Genomic DNA, 19481 nt, shown 5'->3' on the forward strand with positions numbered 1-19481 from the left:
ATCATCATCATCGTAATTATTATTATTATTATTTTCTCTGTGTTTCCCGCACTGAGGTGGAAAAGCTTTAATTTTCTTTCGTTACACGTGCGCGAAAGCAAATAATAATTTTTTTTTTTTATTTTCTTTCATTGTTCAACACTCAATTCGAAAACCTACAGCGACGACAAACGACGACAAACGAATCGTAACGAATTAAAATTTTAAAACTTTTTATTCCCCCCCCTCCCTTCCCCTCACCACCCCCCTTAATTCCTTATGTACATATATATAATTTTGGCTCCTATCACTATATGGCTATGGTTAGTCATAATTACCATTTTATTTTTTTCGTTGACCTTGAAAATAGAACCGAAATTGCCCAAAGTACGAAAATAATAATAATAATAATAATAATAATAATAATAATAATAATAATAATAATAATAATAATAATAATAATAATAATATTTAAATATGATTTTAATTGAGGGAATTATCCTGTTTCCCCCTCCCCTCTCCCCATTTTTTTTTGCCGTGACAATTTCAATTTTTTTTTTCATTCCAGAAATGCGACTACATTACGCATGCGTGTAAAACACTCTCAGCCGTAATTACAACTCGAACATATTAAAAAAAAAGGAACCGTCGGACACGCGCACCCCCACCCTCCGCCCCCACCTCATTTTCTCACATCCATCGAGAACATTCTATTCGAAATAACGACAAGTGATTGATTTTTTTAAAATAACAATAAGGAAATAAAACGCACGTAGTATGTTTTGTTGTTGTTGTTGTTGTAGTTATTGGAATGTGTAACGTAACGAGACGTTATTATTATTATTATTAATATTATTATGTCATTGATGGCTATTTAACCGTTAAAAAAATAAAAAGGTACGGCGGGGGGATTGCGTCATCGGCATTCCGAAAAAATATATATGTATATGTATATATTAAAAAATTCACATTCAATATTAACGTTCTAGAAACTTGAAAAAAAAAAAATTTTCAGGCACGACCCACGGACGTTTTTTTTTTTTTTTTATTAAAATATAAAAACCAGGTACCGCCTATAAAAAATAATCAACACCGCGTACAAAACCGTTGTTAAAAAAAAAAAAAAATACCTAGGTACGTTAAAATATAGTTACGTTAATGTTTAATTATTCTACAATTAATTTTTTTTTTTTTTTTAAACATTGAGCTTAACCGCGTGGAAAACAAAAACAAACAAACAAACAAAAAAATTCTATTTTTATCATTTACTATCAAGATACCTACTGACTGTTCCTCGCACAATTTTTTTTTTTTTTTTTTTTTCAATGTTACTCGAATGTGTCTGACAAGGATAGAAATCTGTAATTTCGAATATGACGGCCATTTTTTTTTTTCTAGAATTCTTCTAGAATTATTCGAAATATTCAAGTCGCGTTTCCTATCAACTTTTCATTTTCTTCTTATCACGAGAGATAATCACCTTCATCTGTCTTGTTTGTCGTTGTCATTGACGTTACGATGAAGATGTCACGATTACGAATCGAATAAAATCATGCCCACGCGTACAATTAAAAAAAATTAAGGGGGGGGGGGGGAGGATTAACAACGTCGAGACGCTAAAAGCACTACAAACAAAATTTAAAAAAAAAAAAAGCTTCATTCTCCAAACAAACAACAACCGGCAAACGTACAAACGTAATAAACGAACCTGTAAAACAAAAGGTAATCGTGAAATTACATGACAAACAACCCGCCGTTTGTGTCAACCCGACACAAATTAATTATCATCCAGGTGTTAAAAATCTTTCTTTATTATTATTATTATTATCAGTAAATTCTTTCTACGAAAAACAACAACAACAACAAACGACAAACAACAAACGACACGAATAACTTTAAAAAAATAATAATAATAAAAATAAAAATATAATTAACAACCATAAACTGTGCAAATAAATCGGCAAATTTCATTTTAACATTTTCCTTCTCCCCCCCCCCGTCCTTATTTGCCTCACCGTAAAAAAATGATGATGATAATAATAATAATAATAATAATAATAATAATAATAATAATAATAATAATAATAATAATAATAATAATAATAGTCATAAATAAATAAATAAAGTCTTACATTAGATACATATATATATGTATTTCACAAGACTCTATATAATATATCCGCCCACTTTTTCGACACGGCTAATAATTTTTAATTTTTTTTTAATTTTTTTAAAATTTTTTTTACGCAAATACTTTTAATATTTAAATATAAATTAAAATAAATAATATATATAAATAATATTACGCCTTTTCGATTAATCATAAACGCATGTTATGTTATGTAAAAAAAAAAAAAAAATTAAAAATTAAATTAACTCGCGTGATGGAAAATGAGAGAGAGAGAGAGAGAGAACAAAAAAGAAAAACCCGATGCGATTCGAAAGTCTACCCCCTCTACCCCTACCCCCTCAAAAAATAAATTAAAAAAATCAAATCTCCCAGGTAAAATAATTAACGCACAATGTCTTACACGTAACAATAATAAATAAATAAATAAAATTTATTTATTTATTAAAAATGTCGGAATTTATGTGCCCGTTTTCCAACGACGACGACGAGTACCAGAAATCCAGTAACGAGAGAGAGAGAGAGAGAGAAAGAGAGAGAAAAAACCATAATTCAGCCTAGACCTTGCCACATATTAATTACGTAATTATCATCATCATCATTATTATTATTATTAAGAGTAATGATCGTTTATAACGGCCCAAATGATTACAAACTGGGAAAATTCAAAAGTTTTAAAACAAACCCTTTTCTCGCGTGATTTTCATACAATCAATCATACTTCGAAAAAAAAAAAAAAAATCCCGCCAAAAACGAACAACCGACAATTGCCAATAATAATAATAATTTTTCCTTTCGGTTTAAATCTTATCGTAATATCGTCGTACCGGGTAATAAAATCACAAACAAACAACAACAACAACAACAACAACTCGTCGCCTAAACTACTCTCGGACAAGTTTTCCAACTCGCTTAATTATTATTATTATTTTTTTTTTAAACATTCAAATTAAATAATACGATTCTTTTATTACGTAAAAATAAGTTAATAAATAAATAAATAAATAAAACAAAGAAAACATTAAAATTAATTTTTATTTATTTATTTTTACTTCGCCCGAGGGATTAAATAAAAAATAAAATAAAAAAAATAAAAATAAAAAAAATTTGACGTCAAACCGTCGTTCGAGACTCGTGCAGACGAAAACAAAAAAAAAAAAGAATAATAATAATACAAATTAAAAAATCCCAAAACAAAACAAAAACAAAAACAAACAAATTCATCTGTCGTCATTTTGTGTAGACGTGTAACACACACACACACACACACACACACACACACACTACTACAAAGAACACAATTGTTACCAAAAAAAAAAAAAAAAAAGAGAGAGAGAGAGAGAGAGTAAGACTAGACGATGGTCTACATTTTTCTTACTACCACCATCATCATCATCATCATCATCATCACGTTTTGTCTTTTTTTTTTTTTGTTTTCGATTTGAATAATTTCAAACGTGTGGTGTAAATGTAACGTTTAACCCCGATTCGAAAAGTTATGAAGTAACGTAATTGATAAAAAAAAAAAAAATATTATTATTATTATCAGATATTCCATTTCGAAAGAAATCGGAACGACACACCCCGCCCCGCCCCGCCCCGCTCCTCACTTTCAAATTATATATATATATATATATATATATATATATATATATATATATATATATATATATATATATATATATATAAAACGAAACAAAACAATTGTTGTTATCATTATTATTATTATTATTATTATTATTATTAAAATTATAAATCATGAAGATCCTCTTCTTAACCTAGTTTTATTTATTTATTTTTTTTTTTCAAAAAAACGACCGAATTAAAACACAAATAAATAAATAAATAAATGAATGAGAATGTTGTTACACCGAAGTGAACAAATTGTTTTCACCCCCTCCCCCACCCCACCCCCGGACCGAATATCGACCCCCTCCGGAAAAATAATAAAATCAAACGAAATGAAATATAATTTTTTTTCATGTTCTCTCTCTCTCTTTTCGAATCCGACCCGTAATTATATTTACAAAAGCGTGAAATTGATTAATGATAATAATAATAATAAATTTAATAATTCCCGTCGTCGTCGTCTCACTCACTCACTCTCTCTCTCTCTCTCTCTCTCTCTCTCTCTCTCTCTCTCTCTCTCTCTCTCTCTCTCTCTCTCTCTCTCTCTCTCTCTCTCTCTCTCTCTCTCTCTCTCTCTCTCTCTCTCTCTCTCTCTCTCTCTCTCTCTCTCTGTGTCTGACTCTCGTTGAAACCGAACAAGTTTAAACTCGTAAACGAATAACGTAGAAAAAAAAAAGGAAACCAAAAAGATTTTCTTTCCGTTTTTCAATCCTGTGGAAAAGAGAGAGAGCGAGAGAGAACGAGAGCGAAAGAGAGAGAGAGACAGAGAACGGAAATGAATATTTTACGAATTAATGCGCGAGCGCGGGGAGACTATTCGACGAAATCGTTTTATTTAAATTAAACGTATAAATATAACTTAATTTCGAACGTTTTTATTTGGGGGGGGGGGGGCGAGGGGATATCGAAACTTTTTCGTTTTGAAAGCAGTATTAAACGTCGTCGTCAATTTTCACATATTCACGTTTTAAAAAAAAAAAACTTTTGGGGGGAAACTTTTCCGACGAATTTTCCCCTCAAAAATCATAATTCAAAGAAATTTTATTTAAATTTACTTACTTTTCGATTTCCGTTTCCTCCTTTACTCCCCTAAAAAAAAAAAAAAAAAAAAAGAAAAAGAAAAATTACAAACGTTACATTATACACGTATATATAAAAAACAAAATTTTAAGGGCGGACGACCGTGATGAAAAATTATTATTATTATTATTATTATTATTATTGGGCGACTTTTATAGTAAATCGGTTTTCGTTTTCCCTCCCTCACTTCCACCCCCCTCCCATCGACGAAATGTGTACGCGTCCGTGCAGCACCTGATGTCAATAATGAGACCCCCATTTATTAAATCTCGTTGCAAAAAAAAAAACTATTACTACCTTTTACCTTCTGCCCTAATTCTTCTGTAATTCTTTCTCACGAGAGAGAGAGAGAGAGAGAGAGAGAGAGAAAAACGCACCTAACCTTCCTTCTTACTCTCGTTATAATTATTTTTAATGATAAGGTACGATGGTATGCTGCTATCCATTAATTTAATAGAGTTACATAGAAAATGACGACTTGCGAATTTTTTCTTATAATAAATAAATAAATTTGTTAAAATGTCCGTGAACTATTTTTCCATTGAAAATTCCATGCGATTTAAAAACCCGGGTGAAAAATTTGGAACAAAAAAAAAAAAAATTAACGGGATGTGACGTCATGAAACGCACCGAAACGCGGCATATATCATAACGTTAATAAAAAAATTTCGGCGGTGGTGATGCGGGGGCGGGGGCGGTGGCGGTGGCGGCGTTTTGGACATTAAAAAAACAAATTCAAGCTTTCCTTTTTCATAATAATGATTGACTTTTTTGGAACGACGACGACGGAATTTTCATTTCTTTTTTTTTTTTTTAAATTAAAAGACGGCCGTTATTAATTTATTTGTTTGCTTTACGATCTGAAGTATCGCACACTTATCACGCGCCTGATTTTAAAATAATAATAATAATAATAATAACAAATCCTCTTAAACTCTCTTTTCCTTTCCATCCTTTTCCGACAACTCGTACAGAGTCACGATTTTCGTCGTCGTCAATGAAGTTTTTTTTTCGGGGGGGGGGGGGGCGTAAAACCCTTTCGATTACGGTCCTAACAACACAAGCTCTCTACGCATTAATTTTTAAATTAAAATTATTATTATTATGATTATTTTTATTATTACAAAGTGATTTGAATCATCTCGGAATTGAGAGAGACAATTGAGGACGTTACGAGTTAAACAAAAAAAAAATTAATTAATTAATTGAAATGTGCAGAAAAGGGAGCAAAGTCAAGGAGACGAGACGAGAAAATCGAGAGGGGATTCTATCAAAGTCCATGCTTAGATTTCGTCACTACCGCCACTACCGCCACCGCCACCCAATCGGAGAAAATCAAATCGAGAAAAACTAAAAAAAAATTCAATAATAATAATGATAATGATAAAATAAAAATGAAATAACGGCAAACGTTCGTTAAAAAAAAAAAAAAACATTAAAAAATATAATAATAATAATAATAACAATAATAATAATTTTTTTAACAAACATGCAAAATTATATCTCCTTTTTTTTTTTTTTTTAAATAGGTTTTTAAGGTACAAAAAATAATAATGATAATTTAGTTATAAAAAACTTGAACGCTTCGATGATGATGATGATAATAATAATAATAATAATAACCGTAAAATTTCAAACAATAAAAAAAATTTTTTTTTTTTTCGTTTAGCATGAGAAACTAATTGTCAAAATGTCTCTTACGTCTTGTCACAAACACCATCATCATCGTCATCGTCATCATTATTACAAGGGAGGGTGGTGGTGGTGGTGCGGGATCCGAGGTAGGACCGAGTTTCAACCAACCATTTGCCATCTATCTAACGTAACAATAATAATAATAATAATATTAATAATAATAATAATAATAATAATAATAGTAACAACCATAATCGATCGTTTAAATCGTGATTCAGGTTTATTCACGTGTATTCTAACAAAAAAAAAAATGATTACGGTCTCATTCTCGTCGATTAGGTTTCATAAATTAGGTTTTTTTTTTTGTAAAAGAAACTAAAAATTCAGACGTAACTAAAACGGACAACACATCGGTCATAGAGAGAGAGAGAGAAAGAGAGAGAGAGAGATAGATGTTCATTTCAAATCGAAAAAAAAAAAAATTTGAATAATTGGACGATTGAATTACGACGTGAACGACGAAATTGCGCAACGCGTTTCCAAAAATATAAAAATTTAAATAAAAACAAAATGGAGGAAGAGAGAAATACATATATATTGAAAATTATTTAACTTATTTATTTATTCCTAAACTAAACTATTTACGACTTCAAATTTCAAATTTTTGTTTCTCGACCTTGGATATTATTAATTCCTACCGATTCAAATTTTTTTTACAAAACCCAAAAAAAAAATTCGTTTTTACGAACGGAAACGGAAATGGCGGATACACGTAATAACTGTAATAAATAACGAATTCGTTTGACACAATTTCTTTCACTCTGTCCACTCTCGCATTCGCATAGAAAAAGAAAAGAAGAAAAGAATTAGTGAAATTTAAAAAAAATGGGGGGGGGGGCCGCAAAACTCATTGAAATTAAACCGATAAAAATCCAAAAAAGGAGAAAAACAAAACGTGAAAATGGCGGAATTCATTTTTTTTCTTTCTCCCCCCCCTCCCCCCGTTTCATTTTCCACGCAGTAATAATAATAATAATAATAATAATAATAATAATAATAATAATAATAATAATAATCAAAACCAAAAAAAAATGGCTCCGCGTATACTTTTTTTTTTTTTATGCGCAATTATTTAAAATTTTACGACTGGAAAAAAGAGTTGAGAGAAAAAATAATAATAATAATAATAATAACGATAAACAAGGACGTTGAATGCAAGCAAGGTTCATCAAATTATGTATAGTGAGAGAGAGAGAGATAAAACAAAAGGCTTTTAAATACAAAAGAAATCAATTTAACAGACACAGACGAAACGAAACGAAAATTCTTTTTTTTTTTTTTTCAAACGATTATCTTTTAATTAATATTATCATCATCATCATCATTATTATTATTATTATTATTATTATTATCGACACTATTTCGGATTCGAAACAAAAAAAAACCTGCATTGTAGTAAAAATCCCCATTATTCATTATATACTTATAATGACAACAACGAAACAACAACAACAATAATAATAATAATAATAATAATAATAATAATAATAATTCACGATATTAAATATTAATAGAAAATCTATCATCAAGGTCAAAACCATTGCGTAAATTTATTATTATTATTATTAATCAATATCGATGCGATTAATAAAATCAAGTTTCAACTTGAATTTATCAATCAATACTCCCCCCCCCCTAATAAATAAATAAATAAATAAATGCAAAACGAAATATTTGTCTCCCCGAATTAGAAAAGCCATCTTGGATAAAACAAAAAAAAAATCAATCAATCAATCAACTATTTTAAAATTTAAAGATGGCGTACGTAATAAGGTTTACAAGACAAATTATTAATAATAATAACGTGTTTAAGAGTGACCATAATAATAATAATAATACTAATAATAATTAACACATGGAAAAATACAACAAAAAAAATGTCGGTTTTTTATTTATTATAAAAAAAAAAAAAAAAAAAAAAAAAAACGTAATCATTTATTTATTTATTTATTTACTCCGAGCAAACACAAACGTGTGAAAGTCAAAAATAAATAAATAAATAAATAAAGTAAATAAATAAATAAATTTTCCAGAGTAATTTCACACAATGAAAACTATCATTATTCTCTCTTTTTTTTGGAGGTCAACGCGATTATTAGTATTAGTATTATTATTATAATTTCCTTCGGGAAACTTATTTAAAAAAAATTATTATTATTATTATTAATTGGCTCGAAAATATTCGAAAATAATAATATAGATAATAATAATAATAATAATCAATCACCAATGAGACACGAATTAAGGAAAAAAAAAAAATTTTTTTTTTTTTTGGCATTAATCGAATCGAACAGTTTCTCTCTCTCTCTCTCTCTCTCACACACACACACACACACACACTCTCTCTCTCTCACACACACACACACACACTCTCTCTCTCTCTCACACACACACACACACTCTCTCTCTCACACACACACACACACACACACGCACTCTCTCTCTCACACACACACACACACACACACACTCTCTCTCTCTCTATCTCTATCTCTATCTCTATCTCGCGCGAGTTTTATGGTAGCCATTATTGTTTGTCGTTAATAAAATAAAATCAAAATAATATATATATATATATATATATATATATATATATATTAAACTAATTTTCTCGTTCCTTCCTCAATTTAAATAATTTATATGCGTGTGTGTGCGTGTGCGTGTGCGTGCGTATATGTATAATAACGCCCGCGTAACAACATCACGCGGGGTCTCACATCATATATAAATGAGTTTTTTTTTTCTCGCCATGAATTAAAGATGAGGAGTTTTTTTTTCCTGCCATTTTCCGAGTCGGAAAATGTATATCTATCTCAAACATACGCACGACACATACACACAATACGAGTAGAGGCAAACCTCCAAACCACCTTGATCTTTAATCTTCATTATATAAATTTTTTATGTCTGATTTAAAAAAAAAAAAAGAGTAAAGTCTCTCTATCTCTCTCTCTCTCTCACGCACTTTTAACCGATCCCGACGACTTTGGTCTCTCATAAAAACACGTGTTTTTCTTTTTATTTATTATTATTATATCCATTCATTAAAAACAATTCTACCCAATATATAAATAAATAAATAAAAAATCGCGAAAAATAAATTAATAATAATGATAAAACCCGTCACATTTTCGAGTTTAACCTGTTTTAGAGAACCCGACCGAAAATCCTTTTTAGGTACACACACACGTACACTAATCGAAACGTATGACGTAATAAAAAGGTTTTGAAAACAAAAACGTTTCGGCGCCTAATGACACGTTTTTTTCATCACGTTATAATTATGAAATTTAAATACGAATTACTCTATCGTGGGGGGAAAGGGGAGAAGGGGAGGGGGGAAATTAACATCACCGAGACGTTAAATATTTATTATCTCGTACATCTCACACCTTAAAGTCCTTAAAAAGGATTTCATCAAGTAAACCGACGAGAGAAAAGAAGAGAAAAACAACCAACCACTCGTGAATAAATAATAATAATGATAATGATAATGATAATTAACATACGTAATAATACTAAACGGTTTTTTTTTTTTTTTTTTTTTTTTTTTTTTGTTTTTAATACGCGAAAATTTAAATTTTTAAATCTCAACGATTCGACATTCGAAACCGAATTTTTTTTTCCCGCGCGCGTATTTCGCGACTAATTTGTTCTAGAATAAATGGAAGAAAGAAAGAAAGAAACGTGTTACGTGTGTCGGATAAAACGTAACAATTTATATTTTAAATCTTTTTAAAAAAAAATTTATTCATCGAATGACTTTTTAAAAAAAAAAAAAAAATTATTATTACATATTTGTTTAATGATAAAATTCACGACGACGACGACGACGACGTTTAAAACTACAAATTTAGTAAAGTTACGAAAAATATTATCATTATCATTATTTTTGCTTCCTCTTTCACACACACACACACACACACACATCTCGCATCGTCATATTTTTATCATTTATTTACTTTAACGCGTTTGCAAAACGACGCAAAATTATGTCTACTCGGAGTTATTACGTACTCCCCCACCTTTTCCGGCATTTTCCCACAAAAAATTTGAACCTAAATACCAAGACGCGACGTGATTTATAAAAAAAAAAACCATCATCATCAAAACGCAAAATTTGTTCACATCGTTAAACGTTTTCCTTAAACGTTTTAGTCGAAACCTAGAATGAAAGAAATTTCTCCCCCCCCCCCCGATTAAATACCTACTAAGGTAACACTTCCTTTTGCCACCGCCACAACCACCACCACCACCACCACCGCCACCGCCATCATCGTCATCATTTCTGTCACTCGTGAGAAAGTGGTCAAAAAAAAATACTAAAAAACTACGGTACCGTTTACTCCATTTTATTTCCTTTACACTTGTGCAATTTGACAATCTCGCCATCTTGTTTTCTTTCCACTCCATTTTTTTTATTAGTACACGTGAACTGGGTGCGACAACCACCTGATTTTTTGCAAAATCCTAATCATCACTCCCCCCCCTCTCTTTCTCTCTCTCTGTCTCTCTTTTTTGGGAACAAAATGTGTAATTTACCTCAAAAAAAGAAAAAAACCTTCACGCATCCTAATAATAAAAAACCCATTTGTCGTTTAGTAAGAGAAAAAAAATTAATAGACTAGTTAATTTAGGGAGTCGAAGAAGGGAGAGAGTAGTAGAAAACAAGATTGCAAGGTAAAAAGGCATGGCAAGGTTAAACATTTGAACTCTTTTTTTTTTTTTTTTTTTTTTTTGAGGTCATTCATTCGTTCCCTTAAAAAATCTACCGGAATAACATACGAACCTTGTTAATAATAATAATAATAAAAACTCATACTAACAACCTCCGGAGGACTCTAACGACGGTTTTAAAGAGTTAAGAGAGAGAGAGAGAGAGATAGATAGAAAACCTTTTGAATTTTCTCATTGACTAACGCTCGATGACGCAAGGACGATTTCCAAAATGGTGACACTCACGCACTCACGCACTATTTTATTTTATTTTAAAATCCTTATTTCTCTTCCCCGATACCTATATATATATTTATATTTTTCTTCTATAACAATTTCCTAATGTTCGGACTCGACATGTGCACGTCGTCTACCAAGGTTGAACCTGATTGCTTTTATTGTTTTTTTTTTTTTTTATCTTATTCGTGGGTAGGAGGAGGTTTCTTGTGGTTTTGTTAAATAATAAAATCACCGGGTATCGATTACAAATCTCAAAAAAGAAAACTGCACACCCTTTTTTTTTTTTTTTTTAAATGAAAATTTCGACATTTTTTTCTTATAATTATTAATATCATTAATTTACAAATTTATTTCTCTCTCTCTCTCTCGGCCGAAACCTTACGTAAAACAAGATTCTCCTTCTTCGAGAGGAAGAGAGAGAGAGAGAGAGGGAGAGTAAAAATGCAAAATAATAATAATAATATGGGATATTCGTCAAAAATACATACATACATATATTATATTGCTAATGACACGTGACGTAATGACTCATAAAATTTTATTTTTATGACTTTTTTTTATAAAAAAAACGTTTTTTGTTGTACTTTTAGCGCTTTAATTTTTTTTTTTTTTTTTTTTTTTACAACAGCTGTTTCTTTTTTTAAATTGATTAACAAATAAGGTTTAAAAATGATGATGATGATGATGAAACGATTGTTTTCTTTTTGGAAAATTTTTCTAGTTTTTACGACGTTTACAACACGTGATATTAATAGTTTACACGTCAATGTAAGGAAAACTAATAAAAAAAAAATTCTGACGAATTTGTGCTTTTTTTTTTCTATTATTATCGGGGAAAGAAACCGTTTTATAAAACTCGAAAAAGAAACAACCAGTGTAAATAATAACTCTTTCCAAAAACGTTTTGATACCAGATCAAACCGCAAAAAAAAAAAAAAAAACGATAAAAAGCAATTTTTTTTTAAACGAGAGCAAAAAAAAAAAAATTAATAACGGTGACGTAAACGTCTCGCGTCAGCAGCGCCGCCACCACCACCATCACCATCACTGACCAATTCGAGATCAATATTCTTTCATTTGAAAAAAAAAAAAAAACGAACATAACAGGGCAACCAACTGCCTAACGTTACCGAAAAAAAAAATTCACAATTGCCAATTAAAAACTCGTTTAATTTTTTCTTTTTTTTTTTTTTTTTGGGCGGGAAAAAATGCAAAAAACAAACAAACAAACAAAACAATTTCCCGCGTAAGTACGGATAGTTAACGGATTTTTGTGACGTCATTAAACGTTCATTATTTTTTCCTTACCTCCTTTGCCTCCTCCTTTTCCTCATCTTATTTAAAACAAACGAAAAAAATTAAATATCCCCCCAACGGTATTTTTCCATTTTCTTACAAAAAAAAAAAAAAAGAAAAGAATCGTGACATCAATTTATCACCTACCGTTTCCAAAAAAAAAAAAAAAAAAAATTGTTATTTTGGAAAATGTCAAATTGAATCAATTCGAAATGTCAACCGACATCTTTAAGACGAAGAAAGAGAAAATAAATAAAATTTTTCTTTTTCCATTCGTCTTTCATTTCGAATAGCAAAAAAAAAGCAAAACTACAGCACTACAGCAAATATTTTTTATAAAGCAAAAAAAAAAGAACGAAAAATTAACGACTTACGACGACGACATTTCGTTCAAACTGATTTTTCACTTTTTCCCCCCATGAGTGTTACCAACTTAAATATTTTTTTTTTGTGTCAATGAACAATGATATACAAAATGCAATTGTGTAAATCTCATATAGTTCATTTCTCTCTCTCTCTCTCTCTCTACATTCCTCTCTCTTTCTCTCTCTCTACCTTCCACTCTCTTTCAAATATACCTTATTATTATTATTATTATTATTATGTAGCTCATTAGAAATTTAAACATTTAAGTTAACATTAATGACAATTTAATTTAAGAGTTTAAATAGTGAACGTTTCTAAAAAAAAAAGAAACAAACAACAAATAACAAACATGGGTGAAGTTTTTTTTTTCTCTCTTTTTATGATTCATTAGAAAAATTCTACAAAATGGACACAACAACCAACAACAACCGAATATTAGTTAGATTTGAATTAACTTGAAAAAACACATTCATCTTCGATAACATTTTCCACCCTTTTTCTCCTTCTTATCATTATCATTATCATACTTATTCGCAAGTTTTCAATATTCACTCATTAATCTCATTAAATTCTTAACATTCCTCTTCGCTTTCTTCTTCATGACAGTGTATTCTTTCCCTTTACTTCCTTCCCCTCCTCCCATCCACCCCTCACTCACTCACTCACTTCTCGAGTAATTATTATAAAATTCATTTTGAAGAAAATATTTTATATATATATATGGATATAAAAAGAAAATACAGTTATGTTTTCATAACTCATTATGACATAACACTTTTTTTCTTCTCTTATTGCAAAGCGAGTGTGTGTGATTTCTTTATTCCATTGTTTCAAATAATAATAATAATAATAATAATAATAATAATAATAATAATAATAATAATAATAATAATAATAATAAAAATTTAATTGCCTGATTTTACACACACTCGAGTACACTTTTCTGCTCCCTACAGCCATATACATTTTTTACATTCCCTTTCCCTCCCTTTTTTTCCCTTTCCTTTTCTTTTTAACTGTTCGATTTGCTCAAAAAGATTCTAAAACACTCATGACACAATCTTCAACAATACCATCAACCATTTTGTAAAAGGATACACACACACACACACACAGGTACACTTCTGCTCCCTACAGCCATAAACATTTTTTACATTTTGTGTTACCTTTCCCTTCCCTTCCCTTCCCTTCCCTTCCTTTCCTTTCCTTTCCTTTCCTTTTCAACTGTTCGATTTGCCAAAAGATTCTGAAACATTGATGACACAATTTTCATCGATACCATCAACCATTTTGTAAAAGGACACACACACACATACTCGAGTACACTTTTCTGCTCCCTACAGCCATATGCATTTTTTACATTTTGTGTTTCCTTTCCCTTCCCTTCCCTTCCCTTCCTTTCCTTTCCTTTCCTTTTCAACTGTTCGATTTGCCAAAAAAGATTCTGAAACACTGATGACACAATCTTCAACGATACCATCAACCATTTTATAAAAGGACACACACACACAAGTACATTTCTGTTCCCTACAGCCATATACATTTTTTACATTTTGTGTTACCTTTCCCTTCCCCTCCTTTCCTTTCCTTTCCTTTTAACTGTTCGATTTGCCAAAAGATCCAAAAACACTGATGACACAATCTTCAACGATACCATCAACCATTTTGTGAAAAGATACATTTCTCACTTGATGTCAATATTCGACAAATGTTTCATTATATCCTCATCATTCAAATATTCTATATTTTTGAAACTCATTGAAAATAATATAAATTATTATTATCATTATTCTTACCTGCATCCATATAATAGTAATAATAATAATAATAAATCATGTCATAACCTGATTAATTTATAAATAATTCATTTAAAATTTACTGCATTGGTTTTTTTTTTTTTTTTTTTTTTTTTTGATTAACTTTATAAGTTTTTTCATATAAATAATTTGAATTTAATAAAGTTTCATCATCGGGAAAAGTGTAAATAATAATAATAATAATTAACTTTGCAACAAAATGTTAAAAAAAAAAAAAAAAAAAAAAAACGGTTTTTTTCGTTATAAGAAATCGATATCGAAACGAATATTTAACGGATATAAATCATTCCCGGGTTTTTTTTTTTTTTAAAAAATTAATTCTTAAAAATTTATCATTTCCTAAACGTAAAAAAAAAAAAAAAAAACCAATCGAAAATAATATTAATAATAATAATAATGATAATAATTACTTTTGTTATTTCCCTTTTTTTTTCTTTTATCCACCCTTCTTCTTCTTCTTCTTACTCGATGAACTCCGAAATCCAAAAAAGAAATTTTTTTTTTTTTTTTTAACACACTTATAAAGTCTATTTGATTTTTTTTTTTTTTTTTTTTCAAATAAATATAAAATTAAATGTAAAAAATTATCGTCGAAATAAATTTATAAAAAAAAAAAATGTCGGTTTTCAATATTAAAAAATTATATCACTTTAATGCCGATCAAATGTTTAAAAAAAAAAAAAAAAAAATCATTTCATTTTTACAAAAAATTATTTCATTCACACAAATTAATTAGAAATTTTATAAATACGACCTTTCTCCTTTAAACACTCCCGATCGACTACATACGTTTTTCATATTATACATTTGCGCATGCTCTTTACGATTTCGGATAATTTAAATTTTACTCGAAAGATGTCAGCACTTGTTCTTTTCGAAATTATTTCGGAGGGAAAAATAAATTTAAATTTTCCCGCCAATTTTTATAAATTTAAATTTAAAAAAATTTCATTTCGAATATGGTATAGGTAAACCGTTCAAAATAAAATATTAAAAAAAAATATTTAAAAATATAATTTAAAATATGATAATGTATATAAATATAAAATAAAATAAAAAAAAACTTTTCAATAACATTGATAACTGATAGATAATAATAATAATAATAATAATAATACTAATAAAATGATTAATTTCGTAAAAAAAAAACATATTTAACAATTTTCTTTTCTGTACATTTTTCCCGGCATTTTTCTTTTTTTCTGTTATTATAAATTATTATTTTTTTGGGGGTACATAGATAATAATAATAATTTATCCATGTACTTTAGTAGGAGTATTTTCTATAGGAAATTTTTCCTTTTTTTGAGCATTATATCCTTTGCTTAACGACTCATCATTTCTTTAAAATTAATTAATTAATTAATAACGAGGTATAATTTCATCATTACTGTAAAAAAAAAAAAAAAAAAATTAAATATTTAACAGCCTTTCTTTTGAGCATTTTCCACGGAAAAATTCCCCGGTTGTAATAATTATTATTATTATTTGCTCAAAAGTAAATTAAATTCTTCTAATGTTGATTTTAATGCATTTGAAAAATCACTTCCGTTCGTGTGGGGGAAATAATTCGTTATGATCGCACCGGAAAAATCTTTTTGTATCGAGTACCTGAAAAAAAAACAATTCAGGTTTTATCACGAGATAAATCCGTTAAAAAAAAATAATGATGATTCGTTAAAAAATTTACCCGATTCCAAATCCATCGGGTACGACAGGACCGAATCCACCCAGTTTAATGGCTTTATCAGCGAGAGTGCTCGTCGAAAGAACGTTATAATTTATGAGTTTGTATGCATCGTCTTTGAAAAGATCCGGAAGAGGTGATCCGGATTCTTCGGAAATGTTTTTCAATCCGAATAAATGCCTGTCGAAACCTTGACCTAAAAATAAAAATGGCGTATATATAAGAAAAACGCGCGCGCGCCGACAAATTGTGTGCGAAATCACTGGAGAATTCCATAGGGATGGATACCCATGAGAGCTTCTTTCGTCAATGTTTTATGAACTTCCGAACAATGTTTCATCATGTTCAACAATTCGTTTTTACTCGGACGATTATTACTATTAAATTTTATTGCAAATTCTTTCGTCGCTTCCGTGCACGGCCTTATCGTTTCCGTTCTTCCATGTTTGAATCCTGCCGTGCTGCAAGATTCGTATGTCGACACAAATTTATTGTATGCTTTGTGATGTGCAACCTGGAAAACGCCACCATCGCATTTCATTTTTAAATAAAATACACGATAAACTTCGATAGAAAATTTATAAATATTACTTGAAATGAAAGTTGCAACACGGCATCCGGTGATAAATCTAACGCGCCGCAATTTTTCCTTCCTAAATTTTCCTGTTGAACGACGTTTAATCCTAAAGAGCCAACAACCTTATCAAATTTTTCTTTTGCATTCCTTACGTCACTCAATGACTTTTCATCCAAATTGAAATCTGTAATTTTACAATAATACATTTTAAACAAGAAAAAAGGTCAAAAGGTCAAAAGGTCAACAGGGTTATAATCTTACCGAGTTTTTTTACATATCTGTCTAAATCGATATTTACAACTTTCGTAGAATAATACACGAATGGATTTTCGTTATGATCTTTAAATATATCTTTAATGTAACGTAAAACGGCAACTCCATCACCCCAACTGTGTTCAAAATTAATGGCTGCCATACCATCTTTCGATACGATGAGACTAAACGATTTGTCAAACCATCTGTAAACATTTTTCATTTATTAATCACCACTTTGATACAATTTGTTATAAAAGTTTTTTTCAAACCTGTTTAAACCGTCACCGTGAAGATACGTTCTCATTGTTTTATCAACATTATCATTCACGTAAACGTCATCTAAACAAACAACAAACAATGCCGAATCTATTGCATCAATCGAATGACTATTATCAGGATTAATAGATAACAAATGTTCTCTCGCTTTTGCCCAAACATCTCGATTTTCAGTTGTTAATATTCCAATTGAATTTTCATTCCCATCTAAATTTTGATCCAATATGTATTTAAAACAAGTATAAATGTCTTCTGGTGAAACAGTCTCACCTAAAAATCACACACAAACACACAATAAAAGTACTCGATAAAATTTATAAAAATGAAAACATTCGATATCGAATACAAACCGTTATCATCTATAACATTAACTTTAAAAAAATGTCCATTTCTTAAAACTAGAATGTGTCTCCCTGATTCATTTTTAACTAAAATATCTTTTTTCACTTTGGGAATTCTTGTACTGTTAAACAAACTAGAATATTGTGACATGTCTAAAGGATAAGCCTGCAAAAAAAACCATAAAATGATGTTTATGTATAAATACATTCAAGACACAAAACAAAATTATCTATATTAAAACTCAATGTAAAAAACTTGTTACACTCACCTTCATGAAATATGAAGCATATAAAGCAATTTTAGGCGGTAAAAGTGCCATACAATTATTATATAGAGCAGTATCTGTTTTTTCAGGATTTAAATGATATATTTCTGGAACAAGTTTATTTGCCCTTAACGATTTCAAAAACCTTAAATAATCAAATTACAAAAAAAAAAAAAAAATTTATCTACAGCAAAAAAAAAAAAAAAGGAAAAATTACATTTATAAATCGCAAGAAAAAAATTAAATCGAAAAATAATAATTTTTTTTTTTTTTACCTCAGAGAAGATATTGTTAAATTTGTCGCTTTGCACAATTGCGATTCGGAATCGTTATGAATTGATCGATTTAAAACTATGGCAGGATTGTAATTTAACGGAAGCGGACTTCTATCTTTTAAATACATGTCGAACCAAGGTTCTGATATGTAACTTGTATGCTGATTGTTTTTATCTTTTAATACTAAAGCATCGTGTAAATCTTTTCCAACTGTGCTTTTAAAAATTTGAACCTGGAATGCGAAATGATCGAATCATGAAAATTTTAAATTAATCATTATTAGTTTTATACGTATTTGATTACAATTTGAATTTCTCTACCTTATTGTTAACTTTTTCCCAATCGTTGGCATTTAATAATGGTTTTAATGCATTCAAATATCTTTGGCATGTTTTTTCAAGGTCAGGTATGGGTAATCTCAAGAGACCTTTTTGAAAATGTAATGTAGGTAATGTAGATTTTTGAAGATATTGATATTCATCTGATGGACTGCAAAAAAAAACTCAAATTTATGTATTAATTAGGTCATTCCGTATCAAAATGATAAAATCAAACTTACTCACTTTCTAGAATATATTTGTAATTTTTCTTGAGTTGCCATATACCTATAAATGAATAGAAAATTAATAATAATAATAATAATAATAAAATGTCATTTTTCATTCTGATTCGAACAATTATTTAAAAATTTTACCTAGACGGAGTACATTGACAAAAAGCTCTTTGATATATTTTCGTAGAATTTTTACTTAACATTTTTTTTTTTTTTAAATTTTCCGTTATCTCGAACAAGTATTGGAATAAGAAAAGATACTTTGGACCGTGACTTCAAAAATGACTTTTACCAGGATTACCAA

At 29.2% G+C, this 19481-nt stretch overlaps 1 protein-coding gene across 1 annotated transcript; it reads right to left on the reverse strand.

The window, feature by feature from the left end:
- Positions 1-16632: 16632 nt before the first annotated feature.
- Positions 16633-19225, reverse strand: Phum_PHUM616920 (carnitine O-palmitoyltransferase 2, putative; the record flags this gene model as incomplete). The annotated part of the gene is made up of 10 exons (XM_002433148.1): positions 16633-16829; positions 16922-17147; positions 17225-17394; positions 17472-17668; positions 17735-18011; positions 18092-18248; positions 18352-18493; positions 18624-18856; positions 18945-19113; positions 19188-19225. 10 exons carry the CDS (start codon positions 19223-19225, stop codon positions 16633-16635), a joined length of 1806 nt encoding a protein of 601 aa, XP_002433193.1.
- Positions 19226-19481: the final 256 nt, after the last annotated feature.

The sequence above is a fragment of the Pediculus humanus genome, genomic scaffold (genome assembly GCF_000006295.1).
Source record: "Pediculus humanus corporis 1103172108322 genomic scaffold, whole genome shotgun sequence".
In the NCBI taxonomy this organism is placed as follows: Eukaryota; Metazoa; Arthropoda; class Insecta; order Psocodea; family Pediculidae; genus Pediculus; species Pediculus humanus.